The 26,688-nt window shown below is 37.4% G+C and overlaps 2 protein-coding genes across 3 annotated transcripts; one reads left to right on the forward strand and one right to left on the reverse strand.

The window, feature by feature from the left end:
* The first annotated feature begins 1,373 nt into the window (after positions 1 to 1,373).
* Positions 1,374 to 10,750, forward strand: dclre1c (DNA cross-link repair 1C, PSO2 homolog (S. cerevisiae)). The gene is made up of 15 exons (XM_030150903.1): positions 1,374 to 1,581; positions 1,713 to 1,764; positions 3,002 to 3,086; positions 4,318 to 4,377; positions 4,535 to 4,590; positions 4,795 to 4,896; positions 5,759 to 5,831; positions 6,609 to 6,749; positions 6,850 to 6,951; positions 7,716 to 7,852; positions 7,949 to 8,003; positions 8,212 to 8,300; positions 8,494 to 8,591; positions 9,003 to 9,089; positions 9,187 to 10,750. Exons 1-15 carry the CDS (start codon positions 1,473 to 1,475, stop codon positions 9,894 to 9,896), a joined length of 1,956 nt encoding a protein of 651 aa, XP_030006763.1. The 5' UTR covers positions 1,374 to 1,472; the 3' UTR covers positions 9,897 to 10,750.
* A 1,994-nt stretch (positions 10,751 to 12,744) lies between these two features.
* On the reverse strand, positions 12,745 to 18,145 carry LOC115430311 (overexpressed in colon carcinoma 1 protein homolog). Of its 2 annotated transcripts, none has more exons than XM_030150259.1 (6): positions 17,973 to 18,145; positions 16,656 to 16,683; positions 16,466 to 16,501; positions 16,301 to 16,377; positions 13,951 to 14,023; positions 12,745 to 13,327 (listed from the first exon to the last, which is right to left on the reverse strand). In XM_030150259.1, exons 1-5 carry the CDS (start codon positions 18,034 to 18,036, stop codon positions 13,968 to 13,970), a joined length of 261 nt encoding a protein of 86 aa, XP_030006119.1. In that variant the 5' UTR covers positions 18,037 to 18,145; the 3' UTR covers positions 12,745 to 13,327; positions 13,951 to 13,967. The 2 variants fall into 2 exon arrangements, with proteins under 2 accessions (XP_030006119.1, XP_030006121.1); XM_030150261.1 differs by having other exon boundaries at positions 12,745 to 13,331.
* Positions 18,146 to 26,688: the final 8,543 nt, after the last annotated feature.

Below are 26,688 nucleotides of genomic sequence, written 5' to 3' on the forward strand. Positions count from 1 at the left end.
CAATTCAATCGGAATTGGATCTGACCAGTAAAATACTATCATAATAACCTATAAATAATGAAAACTGTAAATTTTACTCATTGTTTTAGTGTAAAAAAAAAAAAAAAAAAAAAAAGTAAAATTACACAAAAATGTTTACATTTAAAGACTAGTCTTTTATTTTATTTATTTTTTTAAAGTGTGAGTAACCTGAAATCTCCTAAGAGAAGTATGTGGAATTTTAATAATATTCTGCCTGTTACTTAATGTTGTGTGTATTTGTAGATCCACTGTGATCTCTAAGTTGTGATTCACATGTATAAATGATAAACTAAGGTGTAATATTGTTAACGTTGCACTTATTTTACAAAAGAATTTTCAGGTTGTTCATATTTCTTCATGTTATGTTCAAGTACATTTCATAGATGTAAATATTTTCATTATGGAATTTTACTTTTTTCACTCAAAAGTTATTATCCTACTATTTATATTATTTTACTGGTCCGGCCCACTTTATATCATATTAGGCTGGATGTGGTCCCTAAAGTAAAATGAGATTGACACCCCTGCCCTAGAAGATCCAATAAAGATATGTGGACTATGTACAGCAGTAAAACAAAAGTTGTGAGGACAAAACAGCTTCTATAAACCAAAATGGTAGTATTTAGTGTGACTTCCCTTTACACTTAACATGTCTTATTCAGACAATATAATAATAATAATAATAATAATAATAATAATAATAATAATAATAATAATAATAATAATAATAATAATATACTGCATATTGCATTAATTTTCACATGTTTTATACCAGGCTTCATTCAACACATAGCTATCAGATGTTTTTGTCTGTGATGCCTCTTGTCATGGGGTCAGAGGTCACACTAAATAGTTACTTGGTTACTTCAACCTTTGGAACCCATTTAGTTCAATTTTTTGTGTCCTTTCAGACTGTGATATGCACATTGTCTGTATTTTCTTGTTGTATCTGAAGAGAGTGAGATGGTAATTTGTATGCTCATTTCAACTCTGCAAAAAAACAACAAAGCTAAAGGCAAATTCCACTTTTACACAGTAACTTATGTTCAGCAGTTAGTGACACAGTTGTATTGGCTGCTCGTAAACTTTCTTCTTCTGCGTTGGAGAATTCCAGTAGATGGCGCGACATCTCTATAAGTTTAGAGCAAACGCGGGAGTAATTTTGATGTTTATAAGATGATATTCAGAGTGTATTAGTAAACTGAACTATTTGTTGTCGATGCTAAATGCGAACAGGTTTGGAAGTTTGTGTATGTAAGAGCAGGATGTCTATTTTAACTTTAGATGGCGGTAAAGTCAACCCTTTTTGACGGAGACGAAGAAGAAGCGTGACGTAATTGGTGGGCGGGACAAATGAACATCAAAATATGTACTGTGCATAGCCGGCATCTTCAAATTCCTTTTACAGGGGGACCACCGATGAGGGGACCAGTTGAATACTTAGAATAAAGATGAGTTCATTTGCGGGACGAATGAAGGAGTATCCGACCGTGTCTCTGGACCGGTTCGACAGAGAGAATGTACATGCCCGGGCGTATTTCCTGTCACACTGCCACAAAGGTGAGCCCTGCCATCGGCTAGCATCATCATCAATCAACAACAAACTTAAACGACATATACCACACAAAAAAGCATTTTAACGTAATGTTCTGGCTTTGTATCAATCTAATGTCCGTGTCGTTACTCAACAGATCACATGAAGGGACTAAAAGGACCTTTGTTAAAGAGGAAGCTGCACTTTAGGTGAGAAAAACAGTACCTTAGCTCCAGCCTTTGACAAGTGACTAAAGACCTGGAAGTGAACTGTTGTGAACGACACTGCGTCTAAACCTTGAGTTTAATAGCTATAGTGTGTGAACAGTAAACAATAACTGCATCTGTGTGCTGCATGTTTTTTGTTTTGTTTTGTTTTTGTTTTTTGTTTTTTTTTTGGGGGGGGGGGGGGTATTCTACGATTGGCTGCAGGTACAAAAATACGTTTCACTGTTGATAGTATTATGTGTAACTCTGCATGTGCCAAATGAAACCTAATAAAACATTATCTTATCTTAACTTATCTAAAAAGAATGTGCAAGTATGTCAGTTCACTTAAAAATAGGATACAGTGTAAACATCAACTATACCAACAAATTACTGATTATTAAGACATTCTTTTAAAAAATGATTGCTAGTCTTTGTTGTTAGTTATTATGTTTATGTTTATGTTTATGCATTTGGCAGACGCTTTTTTCCAAAGCGACTTACAGGGGAAAACCAATTAAATCACTATTATTAGATATTGCATTGTGACTTAAGTGTAATAATAGCTGATGAGAGGAATGATGATAGAATTTTTTCATATACTGCCATACCTAGAATTGCTTAAACAACAGCTGTATCTCTTCAGTAGCCAGCACATTATAGCATACAGATAACTACGTAAATTGTACTAAAAGGGACACCTAAGCTATACCAATAGTAATAATTTAATTAAATAAACTGTTCGTGCAAACACTATTCTGTAAATGTCCAATGTGATATATGTAAGGTCAAATACTTTGATGTTTATGTTTGTCTTGTTTCAGCATGCACAGATTAGATAACACTTTCTACTTCCTTTAACTGTGACTGTGACAAATGTCATCACGAGATGGGGCTGAGCCTCCAGACTTTTTCTTTTTTTTTTTTTTTTTTAGTATTTTTTGGCACTATCCTTAAAAAACCTGATTGAAAAGGATGTTTCCCCATGGCTTGCCTGGGTTCCACTCGGTGTCTAGGCCCTTTGCTGCCTGTCATCTCTTCTTTCACCCCTGCCTTTCATCACTCTCTTTACTGTAGACAAGTAAAGCCAAATAAAATAAATATGTTTGTTTGGATGTGTAGTGGCTACAGGCTGCACTCTTTTATCCCATTTGTGTCTTAGGGGAGCTATGACAGCTTTAATGCTCAAATACTGCTTTTTTTTGTGTGTCTGACTTACTTGTACTTGTTTTTGTTGCAGTCGTACAGTCAGGCTGTACTGCTCCTTTGTGACCAAAGAGCTGCTACTGAGTAATCCCAAATATGCTTTCTGGGAGGATTACATTGTAAGTCCCCTTCATTACTGTCATATATGTGTTTTAACAATTTTGCTTTGTTCATGGTGGTAAATGTCATTAAACAGCACCTAATAAATAATGTTGACTTTTTAAAGTGAACATGCCAAGTATATGATGTGTTGCCCCAACTGTACAGTATTTGCACAGTGTAAAATGACTACACAGAACATATCAAGTCATCATAAACTAGTGTTTCTCAAACTGTGGGGTTGGCCCCCCAGGGGGAGCGTTAAGGCTTGCCAGGGGGGTATGGGATCATTCCTGGGTGGCTTTTTTTTTCTTCAGGTTAGAGCATGTAGCAGGTGGAACTAATGCGTTGGAGCACCCTGAACTCATTTTAGGGACATGCATCAAACAAATCTACTGCCATGGTGATCTGTCACTAGACTAGATAAAGACTTCAGGTTTGGAGAATGGACAAGGATTTTACTGGAAAAGAAAAATGTGTAATTTTTCTGTTTTTGCACATTTTTGTACAGTTTGCACTTTAATGTTCTCAAATATGCAATGTAAATGGGCTCATTGCAGCCACTGATACTGTTAAAATGTTCATCTTTGTTGCCAACATTTGTTTGTTCTAAAAAAAAAAAAAGTAACTTTATTGTCATAGTTGTAGATTATTGTGCATTTCCTATTTTTATTTGGAAAACTATAGTCTCAGGGAGGAGTCTTGTTTAGTTTATTTGTGCTGTTCAAGCAAAAATCTAAGTTATTTGTAATTTGCGCAACAAAATATTCAAGGAAAAGCAAAACGTATTGTTACAATGTTGATGTTCCTTTCAGTAAAAGTTATTATTGCACCACTGTTACAATGTTTTGGTAGGGTTGAGGGGAACCTGGAGATTTTTGGTCCTCCAAAGGAAGGCGCAACAGAAAAAATTGAGAATCACTGTCATAAACAAATATCAACAAATCCACCTTTAAACTTAAATGTCATTAAACCAGCGTTTACTCATGTTGCATTTGTGAACTGACTCTAAACTTGTAAAAGTAATTATTTTTTTTTAAAGTTGTAATATATAGTCATTCTGATTTCTTCTTGGACACTTTTACATAGTGGATCATATCCTGTTTCATTCCTGACAGTAATTCCTTGCCTTCATACTGAACAGAAATGTACTCTGACACATGCTAACTCCGGTATTGTTATCAGACTGAGGCCATTTGTTGTGAAACCAACATGGATGATGATGTAGCCTAAATTAATGATCTGTTGTAGGTCCCTTTGGAGCTTGAAAGCCCAACTCAGATTTCACTGGTGGATGAAGCATCAGGAGAGGTAAAAGCTAAGGTTTTGTTGTTCTTATTGTCTGTGAAGTTTAATGGAGTCTGTCAAAGCTTTAGTTATAATGTGGTAATAATCATAAAGCTCAGTCACCCTTAAACAATCCTGTGTAACAGATTTTCATATACATCTTTTTGTATTTGTGTGGCAGAAAGAAGACGTTGTGGTGACATTGCTTCCTGCAGGTCATTGTCCAGGCTCAGTTATGTGAGTTCAAGCATTTTTAAAATTCAACTCATTTTCTGCATAATTTTTTTATATTTTGCAAAATGGAAGCACGCAACAATGAAACATAAAATATTGCAATGTATTTTAATTTACAGTATATCTGTGATTTCCTTGCTGTGACAGATAATTTACGATAATGGGATAATCAGAGTTTTAAACACACATACTGATGTTTGTGTGCAGGTTCCTATTTGAGGGTTCTCAGGGAAATGTATTGTACACAGGAGACTTCAGATTGGCTATTGGAGATGCCTCAAGAATTGAACATCTACATTCTGGCAGCAGGTTGGACACTGATCATTATTTTCACTTTTTTGTGTCACAGAATTTATCCATCACTCTCTAATGACTGGATCCAAGTTTCAATTCTTATGAAACCAAAAGAGAATGATCCAACTCAAGTTCAGAGAAAAGGTATCATGAGGTACAAAAAACACATCCTCAGACGTTAGCTTGTCTTTATTAGATCATGACTGACACTAATTCCAGCAATTAGTTTGGCTGATGTCAACTCACATTTTATCTATAGAAAAAAAAAATCAAATGTTATGGGAGTCATATGTGTATTTTTACAACATCCCAAATACCAATGTGTTATTTTTATTATTTGAGAAAAAAGATTAATCAATAGACAGTTTATACAAAGATCCTCTGTATGAACGATGCTGCTTATGCTTTACCTGTGGGATGAAACCGTACATTTCCTGTCTTCTATGCTGGTGCAGTAGGGCAGTGGAGGACTTTGTGTGGATTAATAAGAGCTAAAATAAGAAATCAAATGTGAACACACTGTTGCAGAGCAAAATTACTTTATCTTAATTTTCATTTGCTTTATTTCATTACTCATTTTTACCACCTTTAGATGAGATTTGTGGTGTCAAGTCTTGCATGAGGATGTTGCTGAGACAGACAGTTTGTAAATTTATTTTAAAAATGTAAATTCTATCTTGTTTGAATTTATGCCTCTCTCTAAGTAATACACAAAGCACAATTAATGTTGTAAGCATGACCAGTACAGGTACACTTTAAGGTGTATATGCAGAGAGTGGGGGGGGGGGGGGGCACTATTTAATCATCTTGACAGTTATTGTTGTTTGGGTGAATTCCTCTGACAGCTCTGTCCATTTGATCATCTAATGTTTCACAGGGTGAAAGATATTCAGAGTGTGTATCTGGATTCCACCTTCTATGACCCACGCTTCTATAAAATACCCACACGGGTAGGTTTTCAAAGGAATTACAGAAATATGAAGAGTTTCTAATGGTTTGATATTTTAGTAACTATTTAGTAGAAGAAAGGACTTTACTGAAACAAGTCACGATGACCGGTTGGCACTTTATCAGATAAATCAGCCAGTACAGTACAGTACAGGCCAACTATTACTATTCTGATTTTCAATTCAGTCAATTTAGATGTACAGAAGTTATACATATATTTTGTTTGCATAAACCATACTCATGTTATTTTTTTTCTTTTCTTTTCATTATTGTGGATGATTCATGGTTTATTGTATTTTTTGTTTACAGTAAATGAAGAATAAACATGATTCAAAAATACAGTACTTGTACTACTACTTGTAAACTTGTGTATTTAATATTAACTAACTAAACAATAACAAAAACTATATTTTAGGTATAAAAAAACAAGATGGAACACATTCACAGAGTTGGCCATTTTTCACTTTGTTAAAAAGCTAAAATTGGAGTAATTGAATTAATTCAATATGTTGCCTAATATTACATATATTCTGTATGTTTATAAACGACAAAAATGAAGGACAGAAGTATGTCATAACAGTGTCAACTTTTCTGCAGTTTGATCACTTAGTTCTTTTTAAAGTTGAAATGTTTAGTTTCTAATATTAGCATTTTATGGAAAATTCAACAAAAATATGTATTTGTGTTTTAAAACAAAAATGTATTATAATTAGATGTGTCTTTAAGCTTGTTTGTAATTCACAGTGGTGATAACAGAAGTCATATTTCTGTGTCTGTAGGAGGTCTGTCTGAACGGCATTTCAGAGCTGGTTGGAAACTGGATCAGTCAGAGTTCATATCATGTTGTGTGGCTCAACTGTAAAGCTGCTTATGGATATGAATACCTGTTTACAAACCTGGGAGAACAGTTTAACACACAGGTAAAGCATGCATGTATACATGTGTTCAGCTCTTCACTGCGTGTGTGAAGGACTCGTCTGTGAAGAGCTGCTGAATTCTTATATTTTGCGTTTCACTCAGATCCACGTCAAGAGTCTGGCGATGTTCAAGAAGATGCCTGAGATCCTGAGCTATGTGACGACTGACCGCAAGACCCAGATCCATGCCTGTCGACATCCTAAGGTAGGACTGGCTGAACTTCAGGACTTTTATGACAATAGCCAAATTCCCTAAACACTGGGTATCAAAAAGTATTTGGTATCATTTCAAAACCTAATTTATATTCTCTTCAGCATCTGAGCATGGAGCACACATAGACAGCTTTAGATTCATTTTAATTTATGATATTAATGTTTTGTGAAATAGGTTATGTTGTAAAATTTGTTTCTTAAATGTTGCCTGATGTGCAATTTTGTATTTGTTAAAATGGGATCAGTAAGTATAATATCAGGAACCAGTATCAAAGTTTTGTCACTATTTACGCCACTTATAAACACATATTCTGGATTTTACTGACATTGTTTATGTTTAATGTTTAGGATTTATTTGTTTGGAAGTTTCCCAAAATAGTGCTGCCCACTTTAAGGCAAGGCAAGTTTATTTATACAGCACATGTACAAGACAGTTCAAAGTGCTTTACATAAAACATTTACACTTTACACTAATAAATTTTAAGAAAAAAAAACTCACCAAAGTGTCAAAATTGGCTTTTACTGACAAAAATAAATTTACCATGAAATAAATTTAACATGAGTACAAAGTTGCAGGCTCTGAGTTTTGTTAATCCTGTTCCATGCGATAACACTTTTGTATACATGTCTAAATTGTGTCTGTCCTTAAAAACTGCACTCCCTTTGCTATAAACTTCACAGTGTGTTATAGTGTTCAACTGTGTATTCATTCGTGTGTTTTTTTTTTTTGTTTTTTTTTTGTTTGTTTTTTTGTAGGATGAGGAGTTTTTCCAGGGCAACAGGCTGCCCTGTGGGTGCACAGCGCCTGATGGAACTCCTCTTCGCATCATCAGCATCAAACCATCCACCATGTGGTTTGGAGAGAGGTCCAAGAAAACCAACGTTATAATAAAGTAAATGCAAATATTACTGTGTGTTAGATAGAATAAATTAATTTAAAACTGCACAGATTTTTGCTCTCTTGTACTAAATATGACTTGTTTTTGCAGAACAGGAGCCAGTTCCTTCAGAGCTTGCTTCAGCTTCCACTCGTCCTACTCTGAGGTAATCTGATATTGTAATTTTGCTTTATTAACCTACAGTTTCTCAAGGTTTTACTACAACCAGATCTGTCATTGTTTTTTGAACAGTGAAAAATGGCTCCTCGTAATCTGGTTTTAAACAAAAAACAAAAACAAAAAAAAACTATGTTAGAAACTTACATTCATATACTCATGTTTCATTGGTGCTAATCCTCACTCCTTATTTTCAGATTAAAGACTTCTTGTCATACCTCAAACCTGCTAACGTCTACCCCAGTGTTATTCCAATCGGGCAGACATTGACTGAGGTTACGCAGATGTGAGTACAAATTAATTTATCTTATAAGTTTTTACTCAACAGAACATTAGGATTGTCTGTAAAGTCACTTAACCCCCTGCCCCCCAAAAAAATAAACAAAAGTGATCAATTAATCAATAAAGAATAAAGAATTGATGGAAATAAAATGGACAAAGATAAGTCATGTCAGTGGTGTCGTTTGTATTTCATGCAGGTTGAAGCTGATGTGTCGGAACCAAAGTGACCAGGCTGCATTCATATACAAGCCCCTGGGAGTCCTTAAACGCACCAGGGTGGAGCAACCTACATATGGTAAGAGCAACATGATGGGTTTGTGAGTGTGAAAAGGGAATGTTTTACAAAAATGACTTGAAATTCTGCACATAGCCTCTAGTCAATTTTCCTATAAACTCATTTGTGAGTGGATTTTGTCCTCATTATCGTGTTCTAATGCAATGAACAGAAAGAAATGCAAGAAAATAATGTAGGTGTATATTCAGTGTGCACCGTTGCAAAATGAAAAACAGCATTGCATTTGATAGTTTAATCAAGGTTCAATTAGTTCTTTTATTGTTTTCTTTTATCACTGCAAACCCAAATTGCACTGTGTGGTTGCAGGTACTGTTAAGTATTTGGTAGAAACAATAGGAGGCAAAAGCAGAACAATGAGCTCTTAGTTGTTTCATTACTACAAGCATCATACTTTGTTTTGCAATTTTGCAGATTCAGACAGTGACGATAGCTTGTTTGATGGGTTGGACCTGGTGCCAGTGAGGAAGAAAATGCCCCTGAATCAAGAAATTAATAATGGTGGATACGTTTATAAAGCTGATTTTAAAATACAACCTCATGTTTTTGATTATGTTTTCTAAACAAATACTTTTTTTTTTTTTTTTGTGGAACATAGTGAAATCTCCTCAGAAGACAGCACTACCTGACCCTGCAGAGGAGTCTTTACAACCAACAGTCACCGAAAGCCAGACTGTTTCACACAATTACTTGGACTGCACCGAGTCGAATGATGAGGAGGAGGGTGAAGAGGAGGAGGAGGAGGAGGAGGAAGAAGGACAAGGGGACATGAATGTGAAAAATGAGGTAATAATGGAAGCTGTGGAGAAATCAGAGAATAAATGCCCTTCCTCTAACCCTCCGAAGTGGCAGGACTTCTTTACGACAGAGATGCTGAGTGACAGCCAGAACAGCCAATCACAGTCCTGCTGCTCTGCCCAAAGCACCTCCCCTTCCAGAATGACAGGTTCTCAGACACCCGAACTGTTCAGCGATGAAGAGGAAAGCACAGACATCAATGAAAACTTCAGTTTGACTCTGTCTGCTTCCCTGTCAAATCACTCCTCACAGAACCAGGACTCGTCTTTACCTGACACTTTGATTCTCCATCCTGAGCAGAGAGGGCAGGAAAAAGAGGACATGAAGGAGGAGAACGACCAACCAGAGATGGAGAAGGAGTTGTCAGAGTCGCAGGTATCGTCAGATTTTGACGTTCCCTGCACACCAGAATCACAGATGCCACGGCCTGATGAACTGGCACAGCTGTACAGGAAGTTGGCTTCAGGAGAGGATGCAGTCATCAGAAAAGAAAGTCAGGGCTCTGTATGACACGTCAGTCACAGATACACCTTTTGTTCAGGATAGATGATGTTAAGTTTACAGTGTAAATGCTGATAAATGATGATTAATTAAGTTAAGTTAATTAATTATTAAAGGATAGTAGCATAATTTTTCACCTCTGTCCTTAAACAGAACTTTGTGTAATATTCAGCAGTTAATACTGGTCTTAAATATCCTGCCTAAAGTACTTCAGATAAATATGAGAGGAAAATACATTCATTCATTCATTTTCCAAACTTTATTCCTTGGATCATTGGGGTGGTGGAGCCTATCCCAGCTACCATCAAGCAATAGTACTCTCAGACTGAGCATTATTCTGTATTCTCATATGACCAGTGTCTCTGCTACATATTAATGCAGTTTTCTGCTGCTGTCAATCAGGAATATTATTTACCCATTATGTTTGCATACTTCATCAAAAGAGAGGTAAAATGTGTTCAGGCCTTCCTCATGTTCAGTCTGAATGCATTGTTAGCTCAGTTGTGTGCTTCGTTCATTTCTTTGATATACTCAGGAGCCTCATATTTACCCTGATATGCCTTTGACATGACACCATTCCTCTGCAGCTTCAGTCTCACCTCAAACTACACAGACCTCAGTATGTATGTAGTCACAGTTCATTCCAGTGCACTTTAAGTTGCTGTGTCCTACATACATTAAAGCACCTGTGCTGCTGCCGTTCTTTCCCTTTTTGTTGACAGTTGGTGGTTTGTTCTGTTTCAGTCGATCAACTGACGTCAAAAAGACGAACTGACTTTGTATCCTTGTGTCAAAACAAGTTTAGGTCATTAGTTTCACTAATTTCATACTTAAATAAAAATCTGTTGACATGTTGTACTACCCATGCTGAACTGGCTCATTTTTTCTGCGATGATCTTTTGTAAATACACATTTTAAACAAGCTGTGTCAGACACACCAGACCCCACCCCTTGCAGTTATTATAGCTTGTTTTGGCATGGATCCAGTTGATGCCATCGTGTCTATGCACGTGTTGATGTCAGCATATCAGTGGCCTCTATGTGCTGAGTTTGAAGTAAATTAAAAGTAAATTGATGTTTTCATAGACATGAAAGTTCACCCATTATAAGTAAATGGGAGAAGAAAAAAGATTTTAAAAATTTAAACTTTGACCTACATTTCCCAAAACATAATGACCTCTATTCTGGGTCACTGGCAACCTATAAACCAAATTTGGTATGTTCACCCAATAATTTTGCTGCTACAGATGTGAAATTTTGCCCATTATAAGTAAATGGGGGAAAAAAGATTTTTTAAAAATTCCTTAAAAAATTGAAACTTTGACCTACTTTTCCCAAAATGGAATGACACCTATTCTTGGTAAATGGCAATCTATAAACCAAATTTGGTATGAATTCAAACAAACAAACCAAGAACAATACCCTTTGCCCCCCCTTTGGGGAGCAAGGTTACTGTTGATTATCTTGCATCAAACAAATGTTTTTTAAACATTGGGTTAATAGAGCAGAGACATGTTTTTAAAGTACCTTCTACTGTCTTTTTTAAACATTGCAGATTTTGAGTCATATGTTAGAATTTGACATGACATATCCTTCTCATTTGCTAATGCATGAGGAACATACAGTATGAAGGTGAATTAGTGTTTACACTGGTTTGTGCTTTGTACCCACTAAAGCCAGTTAACTTGTGGTAAATGTAAGCCTTCTGTTGGTAGAGGAATATTTTGCCAGTGTGGGCTACACACACGCTCATTGCTCCATATTTTCCCCAAGGAGATAACTGCTCACGTCATCCCACAGCAGGAGCCACTAATGAACTGTGGAGGGCTAAGAGACTGGAAATGTTAAACAAACTACAGGTGGGTGTTGCTGTCCAATATTTTCAAAAAGGAGAAATTCCAGTACTTTACAACATCATCAACACTATCATGTGACAAATACCAAAGTGCAACACCTGCTGCTCCACAACATGCTGCCAGAATGAACAACTGAAGAAGGATCCTCCGGTGAAGGCAATGTGTGGAATAATACACCTCATAGTACTTGCACTGGTTTAAGAGGTGGGTGGAGTTTACATCCATGCAACTGGAGTGGACACAACTGGTCAGTTTATCCAACATGCACAAATAATCACCAAAACTGACCTTTTCAGTCTTGCTGTCTCTCCGTATTCTACCTTTCATATATTGAGCTTGTTATTTCAGTCTCACATATACTCACTAATATCAGTGAACCACTGGTGAACTGGTTGTACTTATTTGATGCTTCAAAAATTAATAATCCTAGATTTTACTGCCCTGCTCTTGGATATCTGGATATTTAACAAAGCATTGGCTACATCACAGCACTTAATCATAAAGATTTTGTGGATTTAAATGTTGCATATATAATATTTGTGCTTGTGTGTGCTTGTATCTTTCTGCAGCTCTCTCTTGTCAGTTAAAATCAGAACACTAAACATAAATCTAGATGAACATGCTACTGTTTCATGCTTCTGCGCAAAAGAGAACACAGTTTTTGCAGCCTGTGTGTCAAACCAAAAGGTCATTGACATTTAACTGAATCATATTGATGTATTTAAACCCTGTCTGGATGAAAACACTTGGCCAAAGTCTGCATCAAAGGGTAGGTGTTTTACAAAACTGAGTTCACAGAAATGGGAATACAATACCTTTTTCTTCTTGAGACCACTTTAAAGACAACATGCTGAAAGGTGATAGTATTTTTGCTCAATAATGCCACAAAAACAATCAAGCACTGAAGCTTAAATTCAAATACAGTTTATTTCACATTGGACACAATAATCTCTAGTGACTTTACAAGTCACATTTTCATCAAATGTCAACATTTCACCACTTTGACAGTCACCTATTACCAAAGCTGTAGACTCTCATACAAATGTCACAAAAGCAGGCAAGCAAGAGTTCAAAGTTTAAAAAAGTTTTCCACTCTCAAAGTTATCTTAAACTCTTACATGTCCACTCAGCTTTTTTTTTGGCTAGAAAAAAGTTGTATCAGAATCGTAGAAGGAAATAATTCTCCCAGTCCAAAACTGTGATTGAAATCACAAACTTTTCAGTGGGCATTCTCCTCTTCTTTCTGCAAAAGAAAATTGCCATTTCACTTTGAGTTTCTCTATTTGTTGTGACGTATTTTTTGTTTAATTTCCACAGTATTCCAGGCCCATATCTGTTCTCAAAAAAGCACGATAGTTAACCTAAGCCGTTAGTGATGGACGTCACCACAGGCTCCACATGTGGTTTTAAACTCGGAGGAGGTGATCCCATTAAGGTCCTCTCTGAGGATGCTGAAAGTGAAGATTAACTCCACTGGGTGCTGCTGTTTCCCATTTGAGACCTCGTAGGGTTCCAGATGACACCTGGCAGGTTTTTGCTCCTCACACAACCGTCGCTCCATCTTTATCAGATCATCTGTAATACCTTTCTGTCCAGAGATGAGCAGAAAGACAAATATTGGCATTTATTTACAGAAGCCATGTCCTTTGTACTGAGAATAAAGTGCATATATCATTAAATGTCATTTTAAGGATATGCATAAATTGCAGCCCATTGTAGGTGCGTGATAATCACTAAAATTGACTGCATGACTTAAAAAACATTAGGTAAGGCTTTTCTCTATAATACAGTAAAGGCCTTTTACACAATTATAAATAATAACCCAAGAGCTTAACTGACCCTTTTGTAAATTACAATGTATGCTCAGTCAAATGGAATAGCCATTCCAAGCTATTTTAAGACGCTAACATAATCATCTGGCTATAAAAGATAAAGGTCAAAGGGCAAACTCTGGTGTGATAATGTTTATTTTACATATGAAGTGTCCCGTTACTTTAATAAATACCATATATCACCAGAGGGTTACATTCTAGTGTTTGCTGCCACACCGAAAAGTCTAGAAACTTTTGTCTTATTAGGGAGTATGAAGAATAAGGCTGAACCATGTAAAAATGATAGTCCAGTCCTTTAACCACTGACTTCATGTCATAGCTTCATTAATAAACAAGGCGGAGAGAAACCGCAGATCATGAACGACAAGCACAGACCTGGCTCTTCATTAAAATTAGAGTCCGTTTCCCCACAGTGGCTTCCTGAGGGAATTTGGATCTTGCTCAGTCTCTGTGGAAGACATTTTCTTTAATTAACACACACAGTTGATATTAAACCAAACACACTTGTAACACTGAGGAAATGTAAAATACATCCAGAGTACAGACGTGCACATAAACACACACTGGAGATAAAATGCCAACAAACACATTTTGTAGTGATGATCAGTGTGTTGTCTCTCCCATGCTCTCATGACCCCAGAGACTCAACAGGAAATGAGGACGTGTGAGTGTGTGTTTGTGTGCGTGGAGAATATCGGGATATAGATGCATACCCTCCCATGCCTTACACCAAATACAAAAAGCAAAGCACACACTGAGCAACCTTCAAGCAGATTCTTTTAAATACTTCTTAAACCATGGTATTAAATCAGAGTAACAGCTTAACATTTTTCCACTGTCTTGTTTTTCTTCTCACCCAGATTAAGAATTAACATAGCTGTCAAATTCTTCACTTAAATCATAGAAACAACACACTTTGTATGCCTGCAAATGGGCTTTATGTGTGGCTGGCTTCTATACTTGTTAGGACAAATTCTGTTTTTTAGTTAGTTATTTCTAGGGTCTTTTGCTTGGTAAAATACAGCAGTTTTGTGAATGTTCTGTTCTGTGAAATGTCATTGTGTTATGTCAAAGTGTCATGTTTTATAATATTGTGTTTTGACTCCTTGAGGCCCATGTAGCAAAGAGTTTTTCTGCCAATGAGCTCAAAATACAAAATCAAGCATATTTGTATGAACATAACTTATTTTTTGAGACATAATAGTGTCATTTGTGGAAACTCTTTCTGTTTGTACAAAATACTATTCCTTATTGTGCACATCATTACATTTGAGTGCGAAGTGTTGTTTTAATGCAATGGTTTAGGGCAGAGGTTCTCACTGTTTTTCTCTCGAGCCCTCCTTTGAAAGATGAAAAATCTCCAGGCCCCCCTCAACCCTAACAACACTGTAACAGTGGTGCAATTATAACTTTTATTGAAAGAAACATCAATATCCGAACAAATCTTTTTGCTTTACCTCAAATAATTTGTTGTGCAAATTAAAAATAGTTTAGATTTTTGCTTGAATAATACAAATAAACTCAACAAGACTGCTCCCTGAGACAGTATTTTTCAAAATAAAAATAGGAAATGCACAATTATCTTATAATTATGACAATAAAGTTACTTTTTTTTAGAACCACAAACAAATTTTGGTAATAAAGATGAACATGTTTATATCAGTGGCAGCAATGAGCCCATTTACATTGCAGATCTCAGAACATTAAAGTGCAAACTGTACAAACTGTGCAAAAACAGAAATATTGCACATTTTTCTTTTCCAGTCAAATCCTTGTCCATTCTCCAAACCTAAACTCTTTGGGCCTGATTTACTAAAGGTTTGCACGTGTAAAAACGTGCGCAAACTTGGCTGCGCACGCAAAAACACATTGAAGCTTATCTACTAACAGGACGCACCGAGGTTTTCGCCTCTCAAATGGGCAAAATAGCTCACGCAACCCATTTAGCGTGTTTGCCCTGATGAATATGCAATATGGCATTTCTGCCAGAACGCACAAAATTATTGGGAGGGGTAAATGCAAATTTTATTTAGCTTGTGCAATGTGATTTACCAAACCTGAAACTGATTGCGGTGGCTGATTTTGCGTCTATATTTAGCACATCTAAAAGGCAGGTTTTCACTTTGTGCAAAACTGGCTGCAGTATTTGTGGCGAGGAGGAGGCACAGGCACAACGCAGAGAACCAGTCTGTTCTGATCACATCAACATTTTGGAATGATGGAAGAAAAAAAATAATAATTTGAGACATATGCCCCTCCACTTTATGGGCCTGCCCCCCACGCCCGGTTCCACCAGTGGCACATCACATTAGGCCAGGACCGACTCCTGAGAGATGTCTCTCTCTTTCTCTCTCCCTCTCTCTTGTGCGGCGCGAGAGAGAGGGAGCAAGCACATTTGTACCCATTATTTGCGATCTTAGTAAATCAGGCCCTTTATCTAGTCTAGTGACAGACCATCATGGCAGTAGATTTGTTTGTTGTACGTCCCTAAAATGAGTCCAGGGTGCTCCAACGCTAAAACATTAGTTCCACTTGCTACATGTTCTAACCTGAAGAAAAAAAACACCCAGGAGTGATCCCATGACCCCCCTGGCAAGCATTCACGCCTCCCGTAGTGAGCCCACATCACAGTTTGAGAAACACTGGTTTAGGGTAATAATGTATGTGTATGTGTGTGTGTGTGTGTGTGTGTGTGTGTGTGTGTGTGTGCGTGCGTGCGTGCTACCTCTGAGTGATCCTATCTGCACTTGAGGAATGTTGCTCAGGTCAGTCGGTAAACCCACATACACACCTCCATAATTCCTGATCACATACACAACACATTTAAACATTTAGCTGTATAGACATAATTGTACATGTGACCTTTTGTGATCACAATAGAATGACTAACTTTCGTTTGTCGTCTTCTGCTGTAGAGTCCTCTGATCTGTCAACACACACATACACATATTATATCCACCCTGTGCACTGGCTTCAGTCTATGATAACAGATAAAATCAAAGAAAGGTCAAACAGCACTGATATGTTTCAACATCAGAATGTGATGCATGAAAGAGGAAGAAGTTATACCATGTACTTACACCTTTGATAGAAGTGATTGAACATGACCTGAGAGAAGGACACATAAACACAGCAGAACAGGTAATTAACTGGTAAATATCCAATCGTATTTTATTGATTTGATTTATGATTAATTTAGGGGAAGATACCAGGACTGTTTAGTACAGAAAACAAGAGTAAAAATGTGATTTTGCTGGTCATTTTCTAACCTTCATCGACATGTGTTTATGTACAAATCTACAAGAGCAGGGATGACAAGTATACTCCCTCATGGCAAAACTTGTATTCTTATACATCCATCATGCCTCAAGCACCTCCTGCTTGTTGAAGATCTGTGTCTGCATTAGAAAAACTGTAGTTTCCAAATTACAGCAACTAAAAATATTACAGGCTACTCATGACAGGTATCAAAACCATGTTGTTTGATAGCAAAAGATATAATTGTCAGGTGTGAATGTTAAAAAATAAAATAAAAAATTTGTGCCAGTATTTTTTAGTTCATTATACATCACAATAGCTTTTTAAAGCCAAGCAGCAACTACTAGGTCTGCAGTTCCTTGAACTTGAAGCTGGCTTGAAAAACAAGGGAATCCCTTTTGACCCCAGTGTTAAAATGTCCAACTGTACACCAGAAATAATCAAGGTTACGGCCCAAACAAAAAGATGTAGTATCTGTAGATAATTTCCTCTGCTTGTGTCAGCACTAAGTGGGATAAATATATGTATAAGTCACTAGTTTGGATTAAAGTTTGGATGTATGAATAATTAAGGGAGTGGTGTTTTGAGTGACAGAGGAGTGACTTTGCCAGTGAACTCAGCTCTACAGTAGTTGTGTACTCAGTGTGGTAGTCTAACTAGTCTACTTTAAAAGCTACATCTTGAAGGTGCTTAACACTTGTTTATTAAACACCTATATATGATGCATTTAAAGTGAAGTTTTGCTTGATACTTGATTCAACAATCAATTATCAACAATAAATCACTTTAAAAAACATTTGTAATGCTGTTTTTTTAAAACAACCAATCAATAATTGATTAATGAACCAATAGCCTTATAAACTTTTCACCTGCCACCCTGCTTCACTCTTCTGTGCTACTTTTTCATAAAGTGAAATGATTGAAAACAATGTTTCCATAAGTTGTCTGACAAGAAAGGTATATCACAAATGTATCATAAAAGTCTGACAATGAAAGTCAACTAACTTTAACTTACAGTAACAATCACCAAACCACAACAAAAAGCTTCTGGAATAAGTTTGAAGTGACTTTAAATGTGTAGATGACCATGAAACATGCCACACAAAGTGTGTTTCTCTTCCATTAACAGTGTTTCTCACCTGTTTTGCTGCTGCTGTTGGAGCTGTTTGAAGTGGAAGATGGAGAAGAATTTCCACATCCCATGTCTCATTTGACTTGTCCAGATCTTAATGAAAGAAAAAAACAAATGTGATGAGCAGAAGATAAAACAGAAGAATCAAAAGGCTGAAAGGAGCTAAAGAAATGACTGTATTTGTCTTCTGCCTCTCAGCTGCAGAGGGGATTAAAATGACGGCAAAGAGAGAAGGAAGGTGGAAGGGAGGAGGGAGGGAGAGAGAGGTAAGGAGGAAACAGGGAGAGAGAGAGAGAGAGAGAGAGAGAGAGAGAGAGAGAGAGAGAGAGAGAGAGAGAGAGAGAGAGAGAGAGAGAGAGAGAGAGAGAGAGAGAGAGAGAGAGAGAGAGAGAGAGAGAGAGAGAGAGAGAGAGAGAGAGAGAGAGAGAGAGAGAGAGGGGCGAAGTGTGTTCACCCCTGCTGTTGAGGAAACAGAGTCTCTCTTGAGTGTGTGTTTTAGTCTCGTGCTTTGAAATCTCCACACAGATCAAAGTCAGCAACAATCAATTTAATTGGTACATTTCTGCTCTGGTAAAATACAAGAGGATATGTTAGATTAGGGAGGACAGAAGTGACAAAAGAACCACTTTTAGTCTTTGTTATAGGCATTGATGCTGAGATTATTTATAGCCTTTTGTGGGAAGTCAGAATTGGGAAACACATCATTAACGACCTCTGCACAACAATGAAGAAAAACAGAAACAACAAAGAACAACGCCTCCAGTGAAATGAAACAATCACCACTTGCAAATTAAGTTTAAACTGTATCACACCAATGTCAATAATTTTTTATCATCTTCTGCTTTATGTTGAGGGACTGACAAGCATCAGTGTCATACTTTCTATAAAAGTATGACAAACAGACCCTGAAACCTTATTGCATGAAAATGATCAACTGTTTACTGTTGAACTTTACCCTTAAAGTTGGGCAGAATAAATGCTCTGTTTATCACCTTTTTTCCTTGTCTTTTTGAAGATTAGTACACTGCACAATATTTTACATTTTGTACATTCTGCTGGTTTTATATATATTTTATTCATCATGTGTTTCTTTCTATTTTCTATTGTTATTACCTCCAATGGACCAAAACAAATTCCTGGTATTTGAAAACATACTTGGCAAAAACATTCATTTTGATTCTGATTCTAAATGCCAAGATTGATTTTTGTCTACATTTAACCTTTCTTGAGTGACTGAACAGTATATATTATTATATTATCCTGAGCATTTTACCTTTTTTTTTCTACAATAATGAGGTATTTTCCCATATTTAATTCACTGATCATGCAGATGTTCATAAAACCTCAGAGTAAATTCAAACATTGTTATGGAAGAGTAAAGAAACAGTGAATACTTCAGCAAACTGTATCATTAACTGTGTGTAAAATTAGTTGTCTAACACCACTGTCATTTGTCATCACTGAGAAAAAAAAACAAAGAACAACCCCACTTTGAATTATCTTTTTAAAAAACTGATGTAATTTGTTTAATCTATTTTATTAATTTTATACATTTTTCTCAAATTAGTTTTGACCTTGTAGAAACCTTAAATTTTGATTTATTAAATTTTAATTCAACAATTTGACTTAATATTATATAATTTATCAAATTACATATTATAATTATTGCATTAAAGCACAAATGTACATTCACTTAAAGTGAAAATATTAGTTATTGCATTGACCAAACCGCTTTTTTTTTTTTTTTTTTAACTTTGCTACAACTTAATATTTTCAGTTTGGTTAAATTTCTCATCTTTCAGGAATAATACTATATCATCTGCTAGATGAGTTATTTTAATCTTCATGACTGTAAGGTCTTTTGTAACAGGATTGTGACAAAACTTTATGGAGAAAAGCTCAACAGCAATTGAAAACAAAAAAAGAGATATAGGTTATATATTTATTATTTGGATTATTTGGCAGATACAGTCTGGTTAGCTAACACGCTAACATTAGCTAGCACCAAAAACATTTTTCTTGGTTATTTGTTTAAGATGTGTAACTTTACCAAACAACTTTATCCACTTCCTGTGCTTTTAACCATCACATGTAAAGCGATCGTATGAAAACTACATGTGTTTTATAGACTCAGGGACACTGTACTGCAGCAGAAGTGGACCTGGAAACAGGAAACGATGATGGTTTATCTAGTGGAAAATACATAAACACATGAATGGAACACAGGTAGTATCTTGAAGATGGCAACAATGACTGAAGCTTTTGTAAAGAGACCACTGTGATAATCACCATCTGCTGAGGATCAAGGAAAAAAAGAAGAAATGCTAAAAATAAAAGTAAAATGATGCCTGGTGTTGATGTTGATTTCCCCACTGCAGTCAGTTTGACATGGAACAGGCGTCTTAAATCAAAAACAGACTGCGGTCTCTGGCTTTCCTCTGCTTGCAAGGAATCTTCTAATCAGTCTTCGAATAAATCACTAGAAGTCAGCATTCAAGACAACTGAGTTTTATTGTCAACAAAAAAAACTCAGGAGCAGCTTATAGCATCACCAAGAAACACCAGAACTACTCCGACCAACAGTTCTGGTCTACAGTTTATATATGATCTGAAAATGCTGTCTCAGCAAACACCAGGCTTGTCTTGGCACAGAGTTTTGCAGATGCATGTGTTTTGGTTTTTTTTTGCTATATGACCCTCTTTCACAGCATGGCTCCTTTGGTGAGTACATTTGTAGGCAATATTTTTTCTCTCTTCCTGTGATAAGTGAGTGGCTTCACTTGTCCTTCCTCAGTACAGTCCAGTTCAGCTTTGAACAGCCCCCCCCCCTTACAGATATGTCATCTTTATAGCACTTTTCCACTTTGACACAATGTTACTGTAGTTTACAGCATCGTATGTTATTAAATATGTCAGTGTTTCAAAAGGCCAAATTACCCTAAGTTGCCTACTTATCACATTACACATCAGGGCCGGACTAAGACTCATTTTCAGCCCTGGAGTTTCATACCTCAGACCAGCCCACTTTAGATCATGACCGATTATTATTAAAATCATGGAATTATAACCTTACATGTTAGGTCTACACACTGTTCTGCAAAGCCTTGTAATTCAGTGTATTTTCTAAAATATTTCCAATTCAGCGCAAGTAAGGGTTGCTTCACAATGTGGATTTATTTCAACAGTGAATGCACATCGACATCTCCAACATTATTATTCCTCACAACACAACAATAACAGAATCTATATTTTTGTTCTTATAAGTGTTAACATTTTTCAAACCTTTAAAATGTTTGAAATGAAATAAAAGAATATATAAAAATATTAAATAAAAAAATAAAGCTTGCTGCGCTTTCTAATAACTATCATTTTCGTATCCTCTGCAACAAAAGATTTCCATCACAACTTACTTGCGGTTTGTTCCATCTTTGCTATTGAAAACTTTTGGTGTAGTTACATTAGGGGTTTGATGAGGATGATAAGAAAAAAATGTCTGTATATCCTGTGACTGAGGGCGAGCAAAGCAATCAAAGCTAACAACAGACTCATCTTCATCTGTCTCCTTTGTGCCTAGTGGTTCAGGGTTGTGCTGCTGAGCTGCTCCTCTGTCATCAGTAGACTCTGCTCTCCCTTTCACATTTCCTCCAGTTTCCCTAGACTCTCCTGCACCTGTATCACAATAAAAAATTATATCTACAGACATTTTGACTTACTTAACCAATTAAGATATTTACATTGGCTAAATATGCAGGTTTATTTGATATTACTTTATGCTATTGCCTTTCAGTTGTGGGCTTTGTGTATTTACTGTCTCACTTTTAATAATAAAAAATAAAACAGGTCAGGACTATGGTTTGGGTATAGAAAGTGGTTTTACTGGAACTAATGCTTGTTTACACAGTCTGTTCCAACAGCTCACCTTTTCCTTCCATCCTGACAGGAACAATCCCCTCATCACTACTGGCTCCTGGTTCTGCTTCTGACACTAAAGCACAGTTTAAAAATGGTTATAATTCTCAGCACAAATCTTCTATTTTGCAAAGCCTTGGTGTCAGTTTCATTCATGTAGTGCTGAATCATCTAGCATCTAAGAGCACCTTTCATATTGAACAGGCCTACACCATACTCTTCATTGGAGCCTATTTATTCTAATAATCTTCCCTCTATGAGCAGTCCTACCTGCCCACTCTGGACTTGTGGGCTCATGGCTGGTGTCTGCAGCTGGATCTGCTTTCTAACTCTGAGGAGCTACAAGACAAAGTTTCCCAGTTCTGTGGCGTCGCATCATACTATTATTTAAAATGCATAACGCTATGTTCCACGCCACAATGCCACACAATTCACTGACTCAATAATTAACTAACTTGAAAGGTGGTTTACCCGGTTCATCATCCTCATTAGTTGTTTCCAACCGGGAGGTCGTTTTTGTGAAAAAGTTGCCGATTTTGTCACAATTGGCTACATTTGCTTCCAGAGCTTTCCTCTTTTTAATTCTTGTCTTCTCCACACCACCCTTGTTCTTTCTATTATCCATGTTTCAAACAGCAAACACAGCTGACCATCCACAGCCTACAGAGCACAGATCATATATGCTCCACAGATACAGTATAGAGCTACTAACCATATGCAAGGACAGATTACACTAGGTCACAGTATGTCTGCAAAAAAGAGGAAGAAAAAAAAAAACAGTTTGCTAGTAGAGGGGGTGGCGGCCCAGGAACAGCAGCAGCAGCTTACGTCATCAACCCAGTACTATGACTGAACACCCCCCCCCCCCGCAGAGTATGGAGTATGGTGCTGATCCATCCTGCTTATGTTATGCCAATGCATGCATGAAGAATGTCACACGTCACTTTTTAAATAAACAGTTTACTAATAATAAGCATTTTTGTAAAGAAATAATTCTATATTGTTCTTTCCTCTTTAGTCTGATGATAAACTATCCAATAAATAATTCTGATCCTAGTTTTTGCACAGGGATCATTAGTGTAAACGGTGACATGGCTGCAGAGCATCAGTATGATGGGATCCACAACAACCATGTCACATCCGTCCACTGACACATTTAGCGTTTTTGTGTCAGCTGGTATTGTTTTAGATCCACAATACTAACATTTATGAAGAAGAGCACAATTAGCAATAGTAAGTCTATAAGTTTATTCCTAATAAAGTACTGGTAGTGACCAGAGCGTCATGGGTAATGTCACATCTGTCCACCAGCAAAAGTTTTCACATACACCTGCTATGAAAATCCAATATTTATGAAAATATAGGTTGCACTGTCAAAGAATATCAGTAGTCTGTGCACAAATGGATTAGCATTATTTCAACACAGTTCTATGCATTTCTTACAACTTTCTTTTGACAAAAATGCAGTAGGGACGAGATCTCACTGTGGCCTGTGGCACCACTGCCAGAGGTGCCGGTGCCTGTGGTTCACTGTTTCTGGTGCCAGTGGTTTATTTCCAGTGGCTGTGGTTCACTGTTTCTGGTGCCAGTGGTTTATTTCCAGTGGCTGTGGTACCGCTGCCACTGTTCTATTGGTAAAGAGCAGTTTACAATGGCAGGTGCATCATACGACTATACGGACGTTCAAGCCAGGCATGAAGTAAATGTGTTTGTTGGTTATGGAATAGGAGTCAGGCTAATAATGCAGACATAAGTTTGTTTGTGAATATAGACCAGATTTTGTTGAAACGAGTACTTTTGAGATTGAGTGACGCGGACATTTTTTCAACTGAAATTACGTTAAATTAAGATTTTTTTTGTTGTTGTTTTTTTTAAGATACGACTTTATTCCCTCAAAATTATGACTTTTATTCTCGATATATCACTTTATTCTCATAAAATTATGACTTTTTGTGTTCGACTTTATTCTCATGAAAATACAGGTTTCATCTTGATATTTTAGCACTGACATGGTTCAAAACACCGCGAACAAGGTGCTTCCTTAGCTCACAGTCCAATGGGATTGATAGGAACCCTTGGCACCACACCATGGCACCTGGTACCGAGCCGAGCTGTGGTACCGAGCCATGGTCCCACGGCGCCATGGCACCTGGCACCGAGCCGTGGTACTGTCGTGCCATGGCACCTAGCGGCGGCACCGAGCCGTGGTACCAGAAGTGAGCCACCGGCGGTGTCGGTGCCTCAATATGCACTCGCTGTCTGTCCAAAAATGGCCACTCCTTTGACCCCCTAAGGCCATTTGAGCCGTAATGTAAATGTACAGAAGGATGTTTACCCACAACCATCATGTTAGCTCTGCTCTGCACCGCTTCCAACTGCCTCTGCCCCACTAAACTAAGCTCAGTTGTCAACAGCCCTCTTGAAAGCACACACTTTAGACTGAAGTCGACACAAAACATATGCTGTGTGTACATTTCAATAAATATGACCACATATAAAACACTACTCGCCAACAGTCGTGTAGCTAACGTAAGTGGTAGCTTAAGCTAACCTTAGCATTGACACTGACATATTCATGTAGCTCGGTGCTAATAGCATAGAACAGCTCGGCTCTGTGAAAACAGTGCATAAAGTCATTTTGAAAAACGTTGTATAAAACTGAATTCATCCTTACCTTGTACAGAGTGGTCCAAAGCAGCATTATTCTGAGTCCCAGCGAAAAACTGTCCGAGTGCAGCTGAGCTTTTCCTCCTGAAGCAGGAGTGTTTCAGAAGTCAACCTGACCCACATATGTTAGGAGGAAGAACACAATTAAACTGTTGTATATGTTATGAATTAAACTGTGCTGTATATGCCAAGTACATATTTGAAAAGTGAAGCACCCTCCCTTTGCCCTTTTTTCAGTGTGTTTCCATTTGTTTGTTTCCTTCTTTCTGGAGGTTCAACTGACGGGAAAACCCGTCCGTTAACAGAAGACCAAATCACTCTATTCTAAAACTAATTCACTGGAACTGAATACTAAGTCCTGTTCCTAACAGAAGTTCAAAAACTCACAGTTGGAGTGAAAACAGCAGAGTTGGGTCAGGCCGTCTTCAGCAGCTTTTCCATGGGTACACACAGTAAACACACGGGCTGTTCTCCACAAGCTTCTACACCCTTTTCCGTCCTTCTAGAAGGTTCGGCCTGTTTTTCCACCGGCAGAAATTATCTACTGATTTCTGTCCCCTTCAGAAACTCTTGTTTTCTTATTAAATGCTCTTTGGTCAGGCACATCTGTGTTGTTGACCTACTTCCACACACACTGGCTCATTTGGGGTCTTCTTCTCCCCTCTTCTGTTTCTTCTCAGTTTGGTAGCAGCTGTGCGGACACCTGTCTAGACTGTCTGAGCCAACGGTCACATAAGCAGGGCCCGCTCCATGAAGAAAACAAACAGAGGATCCCTCTACAAAACATGTACAAATGACTGAATATGGGAATCCCTGTGGCGGTGCATCCAGGAAGGCTAAAACTAGAGCTGCACAATTAATCAAAACTTAAACTTACAAGAAATACTGCTTTGATATTTACCCTAAAAATTATTGACAACTTGGCATTTATGTCAGTCACAATATGTCAAATAACAAAATGTCAAGTTCTACAAGCTGTAGATGTGTCCTGATATTTTTATATGTCTATTTTAAAAAAAAAGGAAAAAGATAGAAAATAATTATTTAATATAATTATAAATTTAATATAATATAATTATACATTTAATATAATTATAAATATAATATAATTACAAATTTAATATAATTATAAATTTAGTATAATATAATTTATTTGGTTTAAAATACCTCCCATGCATTCATCCATTCACCCCTATTAAGGCGTCTGTAAAGCATAAAAAAAAGAAAAAAAAAAGCATTCTCTCTTTCTATTCTAGAATGTGGATGACGTAAATTTTACGTCAGCCAAGCCACACCCAAAAGGGCAACACGCCAGCGCAGCGACCCTCACCCATGCTCACCCACCCACGCACGCACGCACAACCCCTACTTGGAGTCGACACACCTCCACACCTCCCAACCAACCAAGCCTCAACAGAACCCATTGGCCCCGCCCCCTTCGGCGTATGCTCCTGGGGACGTACTGGCACGCACCCACCACCGCCTCACTAGCAGCGCCAGCCAGCCCAGCCCGCACAGCACTGGACCAGGGATGATTACGTTCTTCCAGACGTGGGCGGAGCTTACCTCCCTACCAGCCCCCTCGGTAAGTCCGTTGGCCCCACGCCCTTCCGCTCGCACCCTGAGCACCATGCCGACCAGGTGACCAGCGCTGCCCACTCCACAGCTCTGCCAGTACATCTGACCATAGGGGTTCCCACCTGGACTCGTACTCACAACATTCGCTTCGCGAGACATGAGCTTAGACCACTGAACCAACGTGCTGCCCCACCCATTGGAAGCTCGGTACTGTATTTAACCCTTATACAAATTACGTCACGCCTCACCCCTCCCACCCCCAAAATGTGTTCTAAAAGAACGTTCTTAAAAAAAAAAACGGCCTGATTGACAGCCTGCCTTGGAAATGAGTAAATGCCTCAAATCAAGTCAAATAAAGATAATAATAAATAAAAATAAATAAAATAACTAAAATAAAAAAAGATTGAAGTAGCCAATCGCGGAAGAGCCTTTCTAGCCAATCAGAGGCAAGTGTACGTGCAAATTCATGTCTTTGCAAACGGGAGGAAATACCGGATTTAGACCAAAGAAACGTTCTCATTTTCATCAACACTTACTATTATGTTGGTCCTCCATAACTTTTCCCCTCA

This window comes from Sphaeramia orbicularis, chromosome 12 (genome assembly GCF_902148855.1).
Source record: "Sphaeramia orbicularis chromosome 12, fSphaOr1.1, whole genome shotgun sequence".
Taxonomy (NCBI): domain Eukaryota; kingdom Metazoa; phylum Chordata; class Actinopteri; order Kurtiformes; family Apogonidae; genus Sphaeramia; species Sphaeramia orbicularis.

What these genes read in the sequence shown, in the direction of transcription:
- LOC115430311 (XM_030150259.1), bottom strand. Translation starts at nt 18,036, where the DNA reads ATGGGATGTGGAAATTCTTCTCCATCTTCCACTTCAAACAGCTCCAAC. An exon ending in CAATCACTTCTATCAAAGGT is followed by an intron (nt 16,502 to 16,655) that starts GTAAGTACATGG and finishes GTGTGTTGACAG; the next exon opens with ATCAGAGGACTCTACAGCAG. An exon ending in GCAGAAGACGACAAACGAAA is followed by an intron (nt 16,378 to 16,465) that starts GTTAGTCATTCT and finishes GTATGTGATCAG; the next exon opens with GAATTATGGAGGTGTGTATG.
- dclre1c (XM_030150903.1), top strand. Translation starts at nt 1,473, where the DNA reads ATGAGTTCATTTGCGGGACGAATGAAGGAGTATCCGACCGTGTCTCTG. An exon ending in AAAACCAACGTTATAATAAA is followed by an intron (nt 7,853 to 7,948) that starts GTAAATGCAAAT and finishes TTGTTTTTGCAG; the next exon opens with AACAGGAGCCAGTTCCTTCA. An exon ending in TCCACTCGTCCTACTCTGAG is followed by an intron (nt 8,004 to 8,211) that starts GTAATCTGATAT and finishes CCTTATTTTCAG; the next exon opens with ATTAAAGACTTCTTGTCATA.